Source organism: Corythoichthys intestinalis, chromosome 16 (assembly GCF_030265065.1).
Source record: "Corythoichthys intestinalis isolate RoL2023-P3 chromosome 16, ASM3026506v1, whole genome shotgun sequence".
Lineage (NCBI taxonomy): Eukaryota > Metazoa > Chordata > Actinopteri > Syngnathiformes > Syngnathidae > Corythoichthys > Corythoichthys intestinalis.
The window spans coordinates 33,102,974-33,123,385 of NC_080410.1; the positions used below are offsets into that span (position 1 = coordinate 33,102,974).

A 20,412-nucleotide genomic window follows, 5' to 3' on the forward strand; every position below is an offset into this window, starting at 1 on the left:
GAATGGTCCGAAAAATATCCAGTGAGCGGCAGTTCTGTGGGCAGAAATGCCTTGTTGATGCCAGAGGTCAGAGGAGAATGGACAGACTGGTTCGAGCTGATAGAAAGGCAACAGTGACTCAATTAACCACCCGTTACAACCAAGGTAGGCAGAAGAGCATCTCTGAACGCACAGTACGTCGAACTTTAAGGCAGATGGGCTACAGCAGCAGAAGACCATGACGGGTGCCACTCCTTTCAGCTCAGAACAGGAAACTGAGGCTACAATTTGCTCAAGCTCATCGAAATTGGACAATAGAAGATTGGAAAAACGTTGCCTGGTCTGATGAGTCTCGATTTCTGCTGCAACATTTGGATGGTAGGGTCAGAATTTGGTGTCAACAACATGAAACCATGGATCCATCCTGCCTTGTATCAACGGTTCAGGCTGATGGCGGTGGTGTAATGGTGTGGGGAATATTTTCTTGGCACTCTTTGGGCCCCTTGGTACCAATTGAGCATTGTTGGAACGCCACAGCCTACCTGAGTATTGTTGCTGACCATGTCCATCCCTTTATGACCACAATGTACCCAACTTCTGATGACTACTTTCAGCAGGATACTGCGCCATGTCATAAAGCTGGAATCATCTCAGACTGTTTTCTTGAACATGACAATGAGTTCACTGTACTGAAATGGCCTCCACAGTCACCAGATCTCAATCCAATAGAGCATCTTCGGGATGTGATGGAACAGGAGATTCGCATTATGGATGTGCAGCGGACAAATCTGCACCAACTGTGTGATGCCATCATGTCAATATGGACCAAACCCTCTAAGGAATGCTTCCAGCACCTTGTTGAATCTATGCCACGAAGAATTGAGGCAGTTCTAAAGGCAAAAGAGGGTCCAACCCGTGACTAGCATGGTGTACCTAATGCAGTGGCTGGTGAGTGTATATTTCCTATTATGAAACTAAAAGGAAAATATCTCCGGTTTCCCGTTAATGAAATATTATTCATGTGCGGCCCGGTAGAAAATGCGCCACGGACCGGTACCGGTCCGCAGCCCGGTGGATGGGGACCCCTGCTGTAGACTAATATTGCCTAATTTCTGTAATTTTTTTCTCTCGCCAGAATTCAATGTTTTTTTTTTTTTTTTTTTTTTTTTGGGGCGGGAGTTGGCTTAATGTGTTATGTAATATTTTATAGTACAGTATAATATTAACAGTTCATATAGATAACTTTGTGTCGGGACAAAAATACCATTGTTTAAAAAAAAAAAAAAAAAAAATCAGACATCTTAAGCAGTTACTCACAATGTTACTCATTACTTGAGTATTCTTCCACCAAATACTTTTTATGCTTGTACTTGAGTACATTTTTTGGATGACTACTTTTACTTAGGTAATATTACTTAGAAGTAAGGCTACTCTTACTTGAATAAAATTTTTGGCTACTTTGCTGTTGTTCTGTAGACCAGGGGCGGAAGCCTGGGAGTCCTAGCAATGTGACCGCACCTGGTTATCGTTGGTGGGCGAGGGTAGGTTCTCAAAATAACTTTGAGTTCTAATATCAAGAAGCACAAGGTTTATTTTTAAACATCACATACAAAGAGCAATCACTGTCAATAAAACATTTAGTTCAGTAAAGAAAAACGGGTTGTACTGTTGCGAATGTTTTCATGTGGCACCGGAGCAAATAACAAACAGAAATAACAACACTATTGAAAGGGATAAAATGTTTACATAGGCATGTGACAACTCTACACAGAGCAGATTTAATCCATGCATCTAAGCAAAACAATGCAAACAGATTATTAAAATTATTTTTTAAAAAGCATTTTCCATGACATTCACAAATAATTGCACTTTAAATATTGACCACCTCCATCAACATATCTGTAATAGAATTTAACAAGAGATATTTTGCATATTTATCTCCTGAATTTTAAAAATTCTATTTCAGTCCAGTAGCACTTAAAGCAACACTATGTAACTTTTCAGTTTTGGTCGATTTTAGCGACGCCGGTGGACAAAAGCGGTAGTGTTTTTCCTTATGAAAGACTGCATTTCCCATGAGGACCAGCGCGTAGTGTCGTAAAATCCTGATCTACCGTCGCCTGCAGATGGATTAAACCACATTTCGGTTTCCAGCGGCTGTGTGAACGATGAATAGTAATGAGGTAATGAATCCAGTTGTGGCTAAACAATAAAATATAATGGTTAGCAAAAGAGATGTCCCGATCGATCGGCCCGATCACGTCATTTTCAAAGTATCGGAATCGGCAAAAAAATATCGGACATGCCTTTTTTAAATATATATATATATATATATATATGTTTTTTTTTTTTTATTAACTCCTTTTCTAATTGTATTTAATGTTACAGACAAAATGTCTTACACTCATCCAGAGTCTTTAGTTTTGGCTTAAAGTAGGGCTATCAAATTTATCGCGTCGGTAATTAATTTTTAAAAAATTAATCACGTTGAAATATTTAACGCAATTAACGCATGCGCTGCACGATCCACTCACGCATTGTCGCGTCCAATCTATAATGGCGCCGTTCTACCTATAAATAGAGCTGAAAGGAAGCGTAAAATGAGTAGAGTGAATTTTGGAAGTCTTTGGAGCCTTTTTTTAATTGGCCATAGCCTTACAACCCCTCTCCCTACGATTAGAAATTTCGTGGGAAGCAATGTGGGGAAGATAGGTAGTAAATGATCTTTTTCTTAACACCCTGTTATTTCCCAATGCAGAGAAGATATATCAATTGGTACCACTACGCACAGTCATGGTTGCACTTCCCATCATGCATTTGGGCAGAACAGTTAAATGGCTACAGTATCATTTACTGAAAGCTCAACAAATACACTAGATGGCAATATTTAGTCACAATATACAAAGTCACATTTATCCTTTAAGAATTACAAGTCTTTCTATCCGTGGATCCCTCTCACAGAAAGAATGTTAATAATGTAAATGACATCTTGAGGATTTGTCATAATAAACAAATGCAGTACTTATGTACTGTATGTTGAATGTATATATTCGTCCGAGTGTTATTCATTTTTTTCTTAATGCGTTGCCAAAATGTATATGATCGGGAAAAATTATTGGAAATTATTGGAATTGAATCGGGAGCAAAAAAAAAAAAAAAGCAATCGGATCAGAAAATATCGGGATCGGCAGATATTCAAACTAAAACGATCGGGATCGGCTCGAGAGCAAAAAAACATGATCGGAACAACCCTAATTAGCAACCATGTGGCTAACCTCCTCCCCACCCGATGTTGTCAGCGTGCGTCACGCCAGCGAGTGAAATTAGGGCCAATGTTTATTCTTGAGTGTCAATTTTTCCTCCCCAGACAAAACTTTTTGTCTCTTTTGTTGCTCTGCCACCTTTGCAAATTTCACCCGAAAGCATTCGCATCGACATCCGTCTTAATAATGTATGGGGGAAGAGGAAAGTGACGTATGCCGTAAAGCAGTTAGCACATTTGTGTTGGGGTTTTTTTTGTGAGAGGGTTCCTGCCACCCTCCTCAAAGTTAATTAGTGCCGGTTAAAGTGATACAGAACCCCTCAAGATATAGAAGTGTCATTAAACTAGTTGTCAGTCAACCAATCCAGAGGTGGGTAGCGTAGCCAAAAATTATACTCAAATAAGAGTAGCTTTACTTCCAGATAATATTACAAAAGTAAAAGTAGTCATCCAAAAATTTACTCAAGTACAGTACAAGTAAAAAAGTGTTCGTTGAAAAAAATACTCAAGTAATAAATAACATTGTGAGTAACTGCTTAGAATATCAATTTTTGTTAAATAATGGTATATTTCTTTTCTCGGCACAACGTCATCCATATGAACTGTTACTATTATACCGTACCATAACCTATTACATGACCATATTAGGCCAAAAAGATGACACAAAAATCTTCGTAACCGTTTTTTTTTTTTTTTTTAACCTGTCTTGTTCAGCTGTTTGACACGGAGAATGGAAGTCTAAGTGCCCGGTTGGTCTGAACAGTTTTAATGTTTCAAATTGAGAGTATGACATACTCCCATTGTGATCATTCAACATACCTCGTTTATTATGACAAAGCAGCGAACAGGAAGGGGTTATGGGGGAACAGAAGAAAAGAAACACAAGAGAAGAAAGAAAAGAAAAACAACAAGAAATACATTGAACGTCTACATTAACTACTAATATGTTGGTGGTATCGTCAGCTAGATGTATTTCTGGTTGACACCATGTGGGGGGCCTGTTGACCGGGGAAAGAGGAGGACGGGGGTAGGGGGAGTCTATAAACTAAGTGATTGAAAGGAGTAGAGTGTACACAAATTAGCTCTGTGATCTAGAACCCAGTAACCTTGTGAATCCCTTGTGAGTGTAAGCCCGTTGGCTACCGACCCTACGCCGCCCCATCACCAATCCCGGCACTGGGACCCCCCACTCGTGCGTACCCTATCAAATCCAGTCGCACGCGAGCCCCACCAAGCACGCGAAAGTAGAGGTGGGAATCTTTGGGCACCTAACGATTCGATTACGATTCAGAGGCTCCGATTCGATTATAAAACGATTATTGATGCACCCCCCTTCTTTTTCTTTTTTTTTTTTTTTTTAATGTTTTGTAAATTAGTTCCAAAATTGTTCAAAAATACTCTCAGGCTAAACCAAACTACTATTTCAGTATCAAGTTAACATATAGCAGTAAACAAATATACAAAAATAACAGTAAATAAAAAAACTCCAGTCCCCATTCTGTATCAGCAGCTTTAAACTACATTCAATTAATTTAATGTTGTGAATCAACCGTTAAAGTTGTTAAAATTGCTCCCGTTATTCCATAATTTCCCTTTTGTCTACTTTCGACATGTGAAAGTTTAAAAACTATTTTAAAGATAGATTCAAGTCAATATTTTACCGATTTGGGAGTATTTTAGATAAAAAGTTAATTAGGTTCGCTCGGAAGGTTCGCTACAACAGCCTTGCAGGGAAGTGTATTGCTTTCAGATGGCGGCCGTTTACGAACGCCTGCATCTAGCTTTTTGTAGATGTGCTGCTAACGCTATCGAATCTAAAATGCATCTAGTCCTATATAAATGATATCTACCGTAACATTATGTGGATGTACTTTGTAGCAGCTTTTCGGCAGCAGTCAGGTATGTTGTTGTGTTTTTTATCTCGTAGCATGAGTTGAGCTAGAGCCGTGAGTTAAGCATTGGCATTACCCGAGGGGCCGGGTAATGAGAAGCATGATGTTTAGCTACTCTTGCTCCGTTCTTCATTGTGCCGAAGACCGCGCGGCGCGCTGAGTGTGTTGGACTTTTGCTTTACTTGGCATATTTCAATAATCGGAATTTGGATGTTTGTGAATCGTTCTCGAATCTTCCACGGCCGAATTGCGAATAATCTAAGAATCGGAAATTTTGCACACCTCTACGCGAAAGCCACACAGACGAGCGGAGACGCCCAACCCAGGGCCGCGGACCCCACCCAGCCGGCCCGGGGAGGGAGGGCGGCTGGGGGGGGGGGGGGGGGGGGGGGGGGTGTTACAGCGCAGTAACCATTTTATCTTAATTGTGACTTAGTGAGGTGACAATATCAGCCATTAGGTGTTTGGGACCACATTACCATGCTAATACAGTATTTTGAACCAATTTGGAATTGTTTTGATTTTTTTCCCCCATTTATGTACTGTCGAATGATCAAAATTTGCCTGAAATTACAGTATAATTTTCTTGTGGGAAAAAAATATATACATTAAAAAATATATATATATATATATATATATATCACCCGTCCAAAGCGCATGAGAGCCCTCAAGTGGATAAAAGAAATTGATAGTGGAGCATGTGGTTCTTGTTGCAACGTCTCATTGGTGAAAATGAGAGAGCCTCTGTCGGCATCGCTGGCAAAAATAAAGTCAGTATGTAAAATAAAGAGGAAAAATGTAACGACTATGGTGTAGCCCAAAGTATCGGCGTCAGAGTAACGTTTCTTCTTCACAAATCTAATCAAGTAAAAGTAAAAAGTATTGTGTTGTAAAACTACTCTGAGAAGCACATTTTTGTCAAAAAGTTACTCAAGTAAATGTAACGCGGTACTACCCACCTCTGGATATGTCATCATAAATGTTATGAAAATATTTTATATAGGTTGAAAAGTTACCTAGTGTTGCTTTAAGTATTCACAATAATAATTTATATAATAATAATATACTGTAAACAGAAATTGCTTTGCCTAGTTTGAACCTGTCAAATCATTACCACTGCTCTTTCCAATAATTATATTTTTAAATGACACTGTCAGAGAGCACCTGTGCATGTAAAGATGTCCAAAATTTTGGTCATCACAAGATTTTAGAAAAAGCTTACAGTATGATGCATTGCAAGCTTACATTGCTACAAACATCTTCCTCAATAAGATACTGGGAATGAGCAATTGAGATGAATCCATAAATGTATGGCTAACTATGTTGGCTTCATTAGGATTGTCCATCTTCAAAAATATCAACAATTGATTGTTTTATTTGAAACGGGTGGCAGGAAGTTGCACGAAAACAGACTAAGCAACACATAGTCACACAAGTGCAAAGAAATTCTCTGATAGTGTCAATCAAATGCGAGCAATATCACATTTGGTGGTGGACTACATGCAGTAATAAGTGAATATAGAACAAGTCAAGACTGCGTGGATGAGTTAGGGCTCGGTGGGTGAGCCACCTTCAGTCAGGGTCTTGAAGTGGACCGCCAAAGACTCTTCCTCAGGGTTGCGTGGCCGCCGGTACTGTTCATTAGTGATCATGTAGCAAAGCAGCACCCCAAAACAAACAAGCAGGACCCCCAAAACGTTGGCCAGAACCCCCTCGGGTGGAAATCGCGAATAGGATGACCTGGGTCAGAGAAGAAGTAGTATTAGTACAACAGAGAACCCTCACGTATTCATGTGTTGGCATTCACCTACTAGCTTGAAGTGAATTGTGGAGCGCTATTTTGAAAAGTGTCGCTTTGGAGCCACCTTGTGGCTTGTTAATGTCATGGAGCTGTGGTGTTTAATTTGAGTAAAACTGGTACTTTACCACACCATTTTAGAAATACTGAGTTGCCCTATGATACAATCTATGACACTACACTCCTCCTTTTGGCTAAGATCAAGTGTAGTATCTTGTAAATCATCTTTCCTCAAAGAAATAAATACAGTGCCCTCCATAATTATTGGCACGCCTGGTTAAGATGTGTTTTTTAGCTTCAAATAATTTTTTAAAATTCAAATAATATGGGACCTTAATGGAAAAAAAGAGAAAAACCCAACCCTCAAAACAAGTGCATTTATTCAGTGGGGAAAAATCCCACATAAAGAAATAATTATTTGACATCAAATAATGTGTGTCACAAATATTAGCACCCGTGGTGTTAATACTTTTTACAACCCCCTTTTGCCAACAAAACAAGGTCTGGGGACTGAGATGGCCATGGGAGAAGCTTGATTTTGTGTCTGGTGAACTATTTCTGTGTAGATTTGGCCATATGTTTAGGGTTGTGTAGCATTGTCTTGTTGCCTGGTACACCAGACTCACCACTGTTTCAGCTATTGAGTCTGGCCACCATTCAGCGGATACAATTTCCAGGGCGGAGCAAGCCACAGCAAACCGACAGCGGAGTGGACCAATCAGCGACGGGCAGACGTGACGTTAGTAAAACAACGAGGGCAGGACGAGGGACTTGCGCGCGGAAGTAAACATACGAGGAGAGCGGAGTTTAATCAACATGGCTAGCGCGAGACAGACTGTTGTCAATGACTCGTGTTGATGTGTTTTTGGTAATTTAAAACTGATTTTACCGTGGATTGGAACATATTCTCGGCTCTCCTGTTCACCATCTGTGTTGTTGTGGAGACGACTTCCGACGCGCAAGGGAGATGTTGCTCGTTAAGAACACGCCACGCAAATAAACGGATCTGATTTGTTTATTGATTTTGTACCTGCTCGAGAGGCCGTTAATGGGCTGGGTCCCAGACTTTTCTCTCAGTGTTTGAAAAATACAGGGAGAACAGTCTGGCCGTGCCAGGCAAATTGTCTTGCTGAAAGACCCAGTGACGACCCATCTTCAGCTTTCGGGCAGAGGGCAACAGATTTTGATTTAAAATGTCCTGGTATTTCAAAGCATTCATTATGCCATGCACCCTAACAAGGTTCCCAGGGCCTTTGGAAGCGAAACAGCCCCACAGCATCACTGACCCACCCCCATACTTCACAGTGGCTTCAACTGGGACCAATGCACACGGTCCGTGTGCTTTGGTCAGATGAGATCAAGATTGAGCTTTTTGGAACCAAACACTCTAAGTGGGTCTGGCGTACCACGAAAGACCCAGTGACGACCCATCTTCAGCTTTCGGGCAGAGGGCAACAGATTTTGCTTTCAAATGTCCTGGTATTTCAAAGCATTCGTGATGCCATGCACCCTAACAAGGTTCCCAATCTTGGTCTTACACAAAAATACACACGGTCCCAGGCTTCAACTGGGACCGTGTGCTTTGGTCAGATGAGACCAAGATTGAGCTTTTTGGAACCAAACACTCTAAGTGGGTCTGGCGTGCCATGAAAGATTTGCATGCTGAAAAGCACCTCATACCCACTGTGAAGTATTGGGGTGAGTCAGTGATGATGTGGGGCTGTTTCACTTCCAAAGGCCCTGGGAACCTTGTTAGGGTGCATGGCATCATGAATGCTTTGAAATACCATGACATTTTAAATCCAAATCTGTTGCCCTCTGCCCGAAAGCTTAAGATGTGTCGTCACTGGGTCTTTCAGCAAAACAATGACCCTAAACATATGGCCAAATTTACACAGAAATGGTTCACCAGACACAAAATCAAGCTCCTTCCATGGCCATCTCAGTCTCCAGACCTTGTTTTGTTGGCAAAAGGGGGTTGTGTAACACCATTTACCATTTGTACAAAGTATTAGCACCAGGGGTGCTAATAATTGTGACACACATCATTTGATGTCAAATAATTATTTCTTTATGTGGGATTTTTTTCACCACTGAATAAATGCACTTGTATTGAAGGTTGGATGTAAAAATTAAATTAAAAAAAAATATTAGAAGCTAAAAAACACATCTTAACCAGGGGTTCCAATAATAATGGAGGGCACTGTATAAATCTCTCCTACCACCCCAAAAAGTTTGCACCCGACTATAAGCCGCCACCCACCAAATTTGACACAAAACGGCATTTGTTCATACAAAAGCTGCGCTGCAGCTTTCCTCGCTGTATTATGGGATATTTACACCAAAAGATATTAACCGATAACACTTTATTTGACAGCTGCTTCATAAGACTGTCATAAGACCAAATGAAACCCCATGAAGTTTGGAGCCAATTGGCTGCAAAGTTTCATTGCTTCAAGAAGCTTCATTTGGCCATCACTGCTCCCTTGAGGTAGACAGTCCACCTCTGCTGCCACCTGCTGTCAACTCTGTTGTTGTCCATCATGCCTCCTAGCATGCATTGCGGCGCTGCAGACAAAATTCATGTCCTGTGCTGATTGTTTCTTCAGTTACTGTTCCAGTTGTTTCATTAATTGCTAGTTATGGTATTTAGTAACACTTTATTTGACAGTGGCGTCATAAGACTGTCATAAGGCCATCATAATTATGACATAACACTGCCATGAGCATTAATAAATGCCTATAACATATCATTTGTGTCAAATTATCTCACTTTTGGATGGATGTAAAAGATCCGAGCTTGAAATAAATGAAGTTCGTGACATAATTTGCCGCGTGACAATTTGCCGGATGACTCTTTCATATGCATTCATTAATGCACATGAAAGTGTCATGTCATAATTATGACAGTTTTATGACGCCAATGTCAATTTAAGTGTTCCCTATCAACCCAGGGGCGCCGTATAGGAATGAAAAGTGATATGATTTCTAAGGGCCCACAAAGAAAATTAGAACATTAGGTAATTGTTTGCAAATTTAAATATTAATCATTATAATTTTAATAGGAATAAAACGAAGGGTTTCTCTTTCTTGTTTTGTTTTGGCAAAAAGTAAACACCCAGAGAGCATATTATGTATTGCCAGCCACCCCCCCTCCCAACTCCCGTATTTTCATTAAATGGTTTGGTCCGCCCTTCCTTCGATCAGACCGGGAGCAGCGGTGCGCATTTACACCAGTCAATGACTCAGAGTGTGCGGTACTGCAGAAATGATTTCAAAACAAAAATCTGGTTATCAAAAGAGGAAAGAAAAGAAAGCAAAACAGGAGATTAATACTGAAAAATACAATTTAATAAAGTCAATAAATAATAATAAATTCAAATTGATTAACAACATTAACTCACGAGGACAATATGCCAAACAATTAGACCGAAAAAAACAAAACTTAATAGAACAAAAACGACAGTGTCATTGGACAGAGGGACAGTTTATTTTTGCTGCTGGCAGCATCAGCTCCTTTCCTTTGTTGTGGAGTTATTTTGCACTGAGCAACTTGGTATGCCACCTTATATGATTATATGACAGTGCTCGCTGGTTTACTGATAAAACACTGACAAAGCGGGAGGACTGTTGGCAATATTCGGGACCTTTTCGCTGAAAAATCTAATTCCTGTTGTCCGCCGCGAACATTTTTAGACAAAGTAAATAGAACAGTCTTTCCTCGTGTCCCACTGTACTTCATGTCAAAGCCAAAAGCCAAATCCTGCATTCGTTTCGTCATATTTCCTTGTCTTAGCTTTTCATTTCTCCAGTGCTCTTATCTGTGTGCTCTTTTTTGGTTCAAAAATATTGCGCACACGCTGAAAATGAGAGCGGCACTGCCACCCACTGAGTGGATGTGCAATTACACTTTATTCTAGTAGCAAAAAAGTATGTTCCTCAAAGTCACATGCGCCACCCCCAGCATTGCTTTGCGCCCCACTGGGGGGGCCCGCCCCACTATTTGAGAAGTACTGGGCTAAGCCTACTCTATAATGAAATACTGTAATTGTTTGCTAGCTAGTGTTTGCTCCACTTTTTCTTACATTTAATCAGTACAGCAGGCAAACCCTTAGCAAGCTCTTCATACTAAAACAGTTGTGTCTGCCCTTGCCTGTTGCAACAGGCACAACTCCTCTTACTGCGTCTTATCGATGATATCGGTCTATTCATTACTGCTCTATTCGCTGTATGTTTACATAAATATATTTTCATCTTAAATTAATGTAGAAAATGCACAAATTAGTGTGTAAAGAACTAAAGATTCACCAGAATTCAGGAAATCACGTAGTTGATACTCTAAATGTGTGTGTGTGTGTGTGTCCCGGCACTGGTGTTGGGGCCCAAAAGTGATATCTTTTCGTGGAGCCCAAAATCCCTCGCAGCGCCCCTGTATTAACCCAATAAATCAACAAATAAGCTGCACTGGACAATAAGCCACATGATTTAAAATAAGGGAAAAAAGTAGCGGCTTATAGTCCAAAAATTACGGTAATGTTCTGTAACTTTTATAACAGGGAACATTTATTTTGGGTGAGGTGTGCTGGGGAATCTAGAGTTAGATTTTTTGCTGATTAAAACTAATATTGGGTTTCTGATTACAAAATTAGTCTTTTTTTGTCCACAGCTTAACAGCTTATGTTCTATGGTACTATGTTGTTTTACCCGAAAGAAAATGACCACTCTAACCACGAAATTGATACGACAGACGTTGCACAAATGGATATGTGAATAGCATGTATCAGACATTGATGAAGACATACATGATGCTGAAGAAGAGTTTCTCTGTGATACCAAGTAGACTGCTTCCTACAGACAGAGCCAACAGAACCAGGCCACAGAACACATGGATGGGGAGGTACGTGGCTCGCAACCATGACGATGCGACAGGAAACAGGAAGAACAACAAACCCATGACCCACTGTTGAAAAATGCATTGAAAATGTCACCCAAAATAAGCATGTTTGCATATGCGATGATCTATAGGAAAACAGGATTGGTTGCCACACTAAAACCCGACTGCGCCAATTGCAAAAAAATAAAATAAAATCATTGTCTACACACTACGGCCTGCAGGCAAACTACAGCCCGCTTCACGTTTTTTTTTGGCTCATAGCAAATAATAAAAAATATCACTGAATATGGACCACATTAGAAACTTGAATTCAGCCTTCATTCTGTTGCACTTCTCAGCTTTAACACTAGATGAAGCTAGTCACTTGATCAGTGCCTCTCGATTTGCTCAGGGGTCAAAACCTAAGAAAATATTAAAATTAATGTAGGAAACCCGTGTTGTTTTCGTCAACGATGACTATAACGAAAATATTTCGTCAACGAAATTTTTTTTTTCATGATGATGACAAGACAATAACTAAAACGTAACGAGACCATTGCCAGTTTTCGTCTGACGAGACGAGACGAGACAAAAATGCGTAATAGTTTCCGTCATGTTCACAATATGTGACATCTATGTGTAGCAGTGTGATTTTTGAAAGCACTTTTCATTTTCGTCTTATTCTTAGTCTTTTGGACGATAATACTTATTAGTCTTAGTCATATTTTAGACATCTCAAAACGTGTTTGTCTTCATGTAATTTTTGTTGACGAAAACAAGACTAATTTCTGCTTTTTTTAGTCAACGTTTACTAAAAATGTTTTCGTATGTGAAATTTAAAAAATTACTCCCTAAACAGTGATACTATAACGAAAATATTTCGTCAATGAACAATTTTTTTCATGATGATGACAAGACAATAACTAAAACGTAACGAGACCATTGCCAGTTTTCGTCTGACAAGACGAGACAAAAATGCCTAATAGTTTCCGTCATGTTCACAATATGTGACATTTATGTGTAGCAGTGTGATTTTTGACAGCACTTTTCATTTCCGTCTTATTCTTAGTCTTTTGGACGATACTACTTATTAGTCTTAGTCATATTTTAGTCATCTCAAAATGTGCTGGTCTTCATCTAATTTTTGTTGACGAAAACTCAAGACTAATTTCGGCTAGTTTTAGTCAACGTTTACTAAAAATGTTTTCGTATGAGAAATTTAAAAACTTACTCCCTAAACAGTGTTGTTTTCGTCAACAATGACCATAACGAAAATATTTCGTCAACGAACATTTTTTTGCGTGATGATGACATGACAATACCTAAAACGTAACGAGACCATTGCCAGTTTTCGTCTGACGAGACGAGACAAAAATGCCTAATAGTTTCCGTCATGTTCACAATATGTGACATTTATGTGTAGCAGTGTGATTTTTGACAGCACTTTTCATTTTCGTCTTATTCTCAGTCTTTTGGACGATAATACTTATTAGTCATATTTTAGTCATCTCAAAACGTGTTTGTCTTCATCTAATTTTTGTTGACGAAAACTCAAGACTAATTTCGGCTAGTTTTAGTCAACATTTACTAAAAATGTTTTCGTATGTGAAATTTTAAAAAATTACTCCCTAAGCAATGTTGTTTTCGTTAACAATGACTATAACGAAAATATTTCACAACGAATATTTTTTTTCATGATGATGACAAGACAATAACTAAAACGTAACGAGACCATTGCCACTTTTCGTCTGACGAGACGAGACAAAAATGCCTAATAGTTTCCGTCATGTTCACAATATTTAACATTTATGTGTAGCAGTGTGATTTTTGACAGCACTTTTCATTTTCGTCTTATTCTTAGTCTTTTGGACGATAAAAGTTATTAGTCTTAGTCATATTTTAGTCATCTCAAAATGTGCTGGTCTTCATCTAATTTTTGTTGACGAAAACTCAAGACTAATTTCGGCTAGTTTTAGTCAACGTTTACTAAAAATGTTTTCGTATGTGAAATTTAAAAACTTACTCCCTAAACAGTGTTGTTTTCGTCAAGAATGACTATAACGAAAATATTTCGTCAATGAACATTTTTTGCGTGATGAAGACATGACAATAACTAAAACGTAACAAGACCATTGCCAGTTTTCATCTGACGAGACGAGACAAAAATACGTAATAGTTTCCGTCATGTTCACAATATGTGACATTTATGTGGAGCAGTGTGATTTTTGACAGTACTTTTCATTTTCGTCTTATTCTTAGTCTTTTGGACGATAATACTTATTAGTCATATTTTAGTCATCTCAAAACGTGTTTGTCTTCATCTAATTTTTGATGACGAAAACTCAAGACTAATTTCGGCTAGTTTTAGTCAACGTTTACTAACAATGTTTTCTTATGTGAAATTTTAAAAAATTACTCCCTAAACAGTGTTGTTTTCGACAACAATGACTATAACGAAAATATTTCGTCAACGAACATTTTTTTTCATGATGATGACAAGACAATAACTAAAACGTAACGAGACCACTGCCAGTTTTCATCTGACGAGACGGGACAAAAATGCGTAATAGTTTCCGTCATGTTCACAATATGTGACATTTATGTGTAGCAGTGTGATTTTTGACAGCACTTTTCATTTTCGTCTTATTCTTAGTCTTTTGGACGATAATACTTATTAGTCTTAGTCATATTTTAGTCATCTCAAAATGTGATTGTCTTTATCTAATTTTTGTTGACGAAAACTCAAGACTAATTTCGGCTACTTTTAGTCAACGTTTACTAAAAATGTTTTCGTATGTGAAATATAAAAAATTACTCCCTAAACAGTGTTGTTTTCGTCAACAGTGACTATAACGAAAATATTTCGTCAACGAACATTTTTTTTCATGATGATGGCAAGACAATAACTAAAACGTAACGAGACCATTGCCAGTTTTCGTCTGACGAGACGAGACAAAAATGCGTAATAGTTTCCGTCATGTTCACAATATTTAACATTTATGTGTAACAGTGTGATTTTTGACAGCACTTTTCATTTTCGTCTTATTCTTAGTCTAGTCTTAGTCATATTTTAGTCATCTCAAAATGTGCTGGTCTTCATCTAATTTTTGTTGACGAAAACTCAAGACTAATTTTGGCTAGTTTTAGTCAACGTTTACTAAAAATGTTTTCGTATGTGAAATTTTTAAAAATTACTCTCTAAACAGTGTTGTTTTCGTCAACAATGACTATAACGAAAATATTTCGTCAACGAACATTTTTTTTCATGATGATGACAAGACAATAACTAAAACGTAACGAGACCACTGCCAGTTTTCATCTGACGAGACGGGACAAAAATGCGTAATAGTTTCCGTCATGTTCACAATATGTGACATTTATGTGTAGCAGTGTGATTTTTGACAGCACTTTTCATTTTCGTCTTATTCTTAGTCTTTTGGACGATAATACTTATTAGTCATATTTTAGTCATCTCAAAATTTGTTTGTCTTCATCTAATTTTTGTTGACGAAAACTCAAGACTAATTTCGGCTAGTTTTAGTCAACGTTTACTAAAAATGTTTTTGTATGTGAAATTTTAAAAAATTACTCCCTAAACAGTGTTATTTTCGTCAACAATGACTATGACGAAAATATTTCGTAGACGATAATTTTTTTCGTGACGATGACGAGACAATAACGTGCTAAAAACGTGTCTTGGGAGACTAAAACATAACGACAAGAATGCCAGTTTTCGTTTTTTTTTTTTACATACAGTCCGTGGCGTCCAGGTGGGTATAATCCATTGAAAATAGTGTACTGTTTTCCTGCTGAGTATGTTTCATCACAAAGTTGGCATTGTCCATGTAGAGTGTAGACGCAATAGTATGGTCGCCTGTTAATGTTCATTCGAAATAGTTGCAAACCTTTACTTATTTTTTGAGCATTTTTTTTATTTACAGACGAGAACATTTTTAGTACACATGGACCAAAACTAGACAAAATTAGTGTTGCGTTTTCACTCAAAAAATTTGACAAACACAAACACATTTTGAGATGAATAAACTATGACTTAGGCTAATTAGTAGGGTTGTTCCGATCATGTTTTTTTGCTCCCGATCCGATCCAGTTTAAGTTTGAGTATCTGCCGATCCCGATATTTCCCGATCCGACTGCTTTTTTTTTGTGCTCCCGATTCAATTCCAATCATTCCCGATAATTTTTCCCGATCATATACATTTTGGCAATGCATTAAGAAAAAAATTAATAAAACTCGGACGAATATATATTGTTTATTATGACAATAAATCAACAAGATGGCATTTACATTATTAACATTCTTTCTGTGAGAGAGATCCACGGATAGAAAGACTTGTAATTCTTGAAGGATAAATGTGACTTTGTATATTGTGACTAAATATTGCCATCTAGTGTATTTGTTGAGCTTTCAGTAAATGATACTGTAGCCATTTAACTGTTCTGCCCAAATGCATGATGGGAAGTGCAACCATGACTGTGCGTAGTGGTACCAATTGATATATCTTCTCTGCGTTGGGAAATAACAAGGTGTTAAGAAAAAGATAATTTACTACCTTTCTTGCCCACATTGTTTCCCACAATATTTCTAATCACAGGGAGAGGGATTGTAAGGCTTTAGCCAATTAAAACAAGGCTCCAAAGGCTGCCAAAATTCACTCTACTCATTTTACGCTGCCTTTTAGCTCTATATAGGTCAAACCGCGCCATTACAGATTGAACGCGACAATGCGTGAGTGGGTCGTGCAGCGCATGCGTTAATTGCGTTAAATATTTTAATGTGATAAATTTTTAAAAAATAATAATGATTACCGCCGTTAACGGGATAAATTTGATAACCCTACCTTAAGCCTAAACTAAAGACTCTGGATGAGTGCAACATATTATGTCTGTAACTTTAAATACAATTAGAAAACGATTTAATTAAAAAATATATATATATTAAAAAAAGGCATGTCCGATATTTTTTTGCCAATTCCGATACTTTGAAAATGACGTGATCGGACCCGATCGATCGGCATCTCTACTAATTAGTATTATCGTCCATAAGACTAAGACAAAAATTAAAAGGGATGCCAAAAACAACACTGTAGGAAACTGTATTTCAGTATTTATTATTTATTTGCATTATACTTATACCTCTGGATTATTCCTTGTAACACTAAACCGTTCATTGCTATTGAGAGTTCTAGACACCAAATCCATGTCAACAGTGAAGGCTGGCATTAAGTGATCATCTTTCACTGTCATTGACGGCAATGAACGTTGAATCTAATTTGACTGGGGCAAATATTAAGCTTTATAGTAATAAACAAATGGCTATTCTAAAATGTGTTGATAGAAATATATTCATGAAAGACTTAAAATTGTGACAACCAACCCCATTCTCCCCTAAACTGTATATAGGCTTACCTGCAAACAGAATAGAACAATGGTAATCAAGCCACACCAACTGTGCAAGGAGTACATGTCTGCATAATTGGCTGCTCTGTGGGAGTCAAACACAGCTACCATACCTACAAACACACAAAATCAAAATGTGCATGCAGTTAATCTGGTGCATGGACTTCACTATCAGTTGACGAGACAGCTCCTACAGATATTGCCGTAGGGGGCCGGGCCAGGCAGAGTGTCGAGGTTGTGGCAGCTTTCACTGCGATAAACTCAAACACGCTGCGTTCTAACGCCGGATTTAGGTGGAAACAGGACAGAGGTTTTAGCTTGAAATAATTACGCAAAATGAATGATAACTGCCCGTTTTTTTGCTTTGACCAAGAATCTAGATCAGGGGTCCCCAAACTTTTTCCTGTGAGGGCCACATAACTTTTCCCTTCTCTGATGAGGGGCCGGGGTCAGTTTGTAACCGAAAAAGTGTGACAATTGCAGGAGTGCCTAAATGTAAAAATTTATTGTTATAATATATATTATATTATATTATTAATATAATAATAATCAATAATAATAACACTATTAATTAAATACATAATAAACAAATAACCCTCTGTGAGTTTTTCAAAGAAAACAGCCAGGAATTAAATAACACTATTGAGAAGGGAAAAAAAAAAATTAACATTCAAAATGCTCTCAGGGATCAAATGTGGAGGCGGGCCGTAGTTTGGGGACCACTGATTTAGAACGTTTTACATTCATATCTATAGAAATTCCGGGATTTACGCATTTATTTACAAGAATTTTCAACTTAAAACGCTCTTTGTTTTGTGATGGCCGCCATGTTGGATTTTGTATCCATACACAATAGCATAACTTTACATTCCAAATAATCAGGTAATTTTCAGCCAACTGCCCATTTTTTGGCAAAAAAAATAGTAATTTAGACATTTCTGCGTCCATACAAAAAACAATTCGGCTTCTACGTGTGTTATTTTAAGTAACATTTCAATTTAAAAACGACAAGGGCCAGATATCCGGCAAGACATGCTTCCTTAATGCTTATGACACATATCATTTGTGTCATCCAGCAAATTATCTCACTTTTGGATGGATGTAAAAGATCCGAGCTTGAAATACATGAAGTTCGTGACATAATTTGCCGCGTGACATAATTTGCCGGATGACTCTTAATGACTGACACCTTTCATATGCATTCATTAATGCCCATGAAAGTGTCATGTCATAATTATGACAGTTTTATTTGTACTTTGTTTTGTGATGGCCGCCATGTTGGATTTTGTATCCATACACAATAGCATAACTTTACATTCCAAATAATCAGGTAATTTTCGGCCAGCTGCCCATTTTTTGGCAAAAAAAACAACTAATTTAGACATTTCTGCGTATATACAAAAAAACAATTTAGCTTCTACGTGTGTTATTTTAAAGGGTATTATAATACAAAGGGGCTGTGAGATATCAATAGAACAGTTATGTGACAAGATAACAAATATTAATAAAGTTAACAAAAAAATAAAATATAAATTAAAAAAATAAAATAAAAAATTGCACTAAATTTAAAAGAAAATTAAGTCGCTATTTCGGGCAAAAACTTGTATGTTAAATATTGCTACTGATATTGGAAAATATAGGTGATTATCTCTGCATTTGGTGTTTTTTTTGCATCTAGTGTAAAATCTGAGAATTTTAAAGCCAAGTTTTGTTAGACTTACAAAGAAAATAATTAATTTGGATTTTTGGGGGGAATGACTTTGAATTTTTTCATGCCACTGCTCATAGAGACTCATGCAGTGCCCTCCATAATTATTGGCACCCCTGAAAAAGATGTGTTTTTTAGCTTCTAATTTTTTTTTTTAATTCAAATAATATGGGACCTTAATGGAAAAAAAGAGAAAAATCCAACCTTCAATACAAGTGCATTCATTCAGTGGGGAAAAAATCCCACATAAAGAAATAATTATTTGACATCAAATAATGTGTGTCACAATTATTAGCACCTCTGGTGTTAATCCCTGGTGTTGTACAACCCCCTTTTGCCAACAAAACAAGGTCTGGGGACTGAGATGGCCATGGGAGGAGCTTGATTTTGTGTCTGGTGAACCATTTCTGTGTAGATTTGGCCATATGTTTAGGGCCACTGTCTTGCTGAAAGACCCAGGCACGACCCATCTTTTAGCTTTTTTGATCCCCACACCAAAGAGCACCAGAAATGTACTTGGCACACCCAGCAGCACTCCATGCACCTCTTGTCATACTGAAGGTCCCATATTATTTTGAATTTAAAAAAGAAATATTAGAAGTAGGGCTGTCAAAATTATCGCGTTAACGCGCGGTAATTAATTTTTTTAATTAATCACGTTAAAATATTTGACACAATTAACGCACATGTCCCACTCAGACAGTATTCTGCCTTTTGGTAAGTTTTACAGCAAGGTTTTTTGTGCTGTCTAACAGCGAACTCTTGTGGTCGCTTTGCGACATGGTTTATTGCTTTCTTGCCAGTTCAATATGGCTGCACGACGTCTCGGGCTGACGCCAATGTAATGTTGTGCTTATATGATCCTTGGACAAGATTTGTCCGTAAGTATGGTTGTTGTAAAGAATGTACAAATTATGTTAGTAAGCGAAATGTTATATTTTTTGTATGAGACGCTTTTTGTTTGTTTAGTGAACCTGTATAGCGTGCTAAGCTAACGTTGTTGCTAATGCAATGCTTGTGTACTTTTTTTTGTAGTTTCACTACGGTCTCAAGAGGACAGTGGTTTGAGGCCATTTTATTAATAAATCAGATGAAAAAGGAAGAAGTCTGATTATCAAGGCGTCGTTCACTAGCTGTCTAGGTTTGGAAAAAGTAGACGCTTCGGAGTGAGGACAGCTTAGACAGATTTAAATGACAGTAGAGTGAAATGCCCACTACAGTCCTTATGCACCGTATGTTGAATGTATATATCCATCTTGTGTCTTATCTTTCCATTCCAACAAATTATTTTACAGAATATATATATAATTTACAGAAAAATATGGCATATTTTATAGATGTTTGAATTGCGATTAATTGCGATTAATTAATTTTTAAGCTGTAATTAACTCTATTAAAAATTTTAATCGTTTGAAAGCCCTAATTAGAAGCTAAAAAACACATCTTTTTCAGGGGTGCCAATAATTATGGAGGGCACTGTAT

General features: G+C 37.7%; 1 protein-coding gene across 2 annotated transcripts in view; it reads right to left on the bottom strand.

Annotated features, from left to right (window-relative positions):
- Positions 1-3,098: 3,098 nt before the first annotated feature.
- Positions 3,099-20,412, bottom strand: part of LOC130931808 (transmembrane ascorbate-dependent reductase CYB561) — a 52,790-nt gene continuing 35,476 nt past the window's right edge. For both annotated transcript variants that reach the window (XM_057860902.1, XM_057860901.1), the window contains exons 4-6: positions 17,232-17,335; positions 11,734-11,891; positions 3,099-6,873 (exon numbers count right to left, since the gene is read on the bottom strand). In XM_057860902.1, the coding sequence (XP_057716885.1) occupies positions 6,681-6,873; positions 11,734-11,891; positions 17,232-17,335 (455 nt within the window). In that variant the 3' untranslated portion in view covers positions 3,099-6,680. The remainder of the gene's footprint in view (positions 6,874-11,733; positions 11,892-17,231; positions 17,336-20,412) is intronic.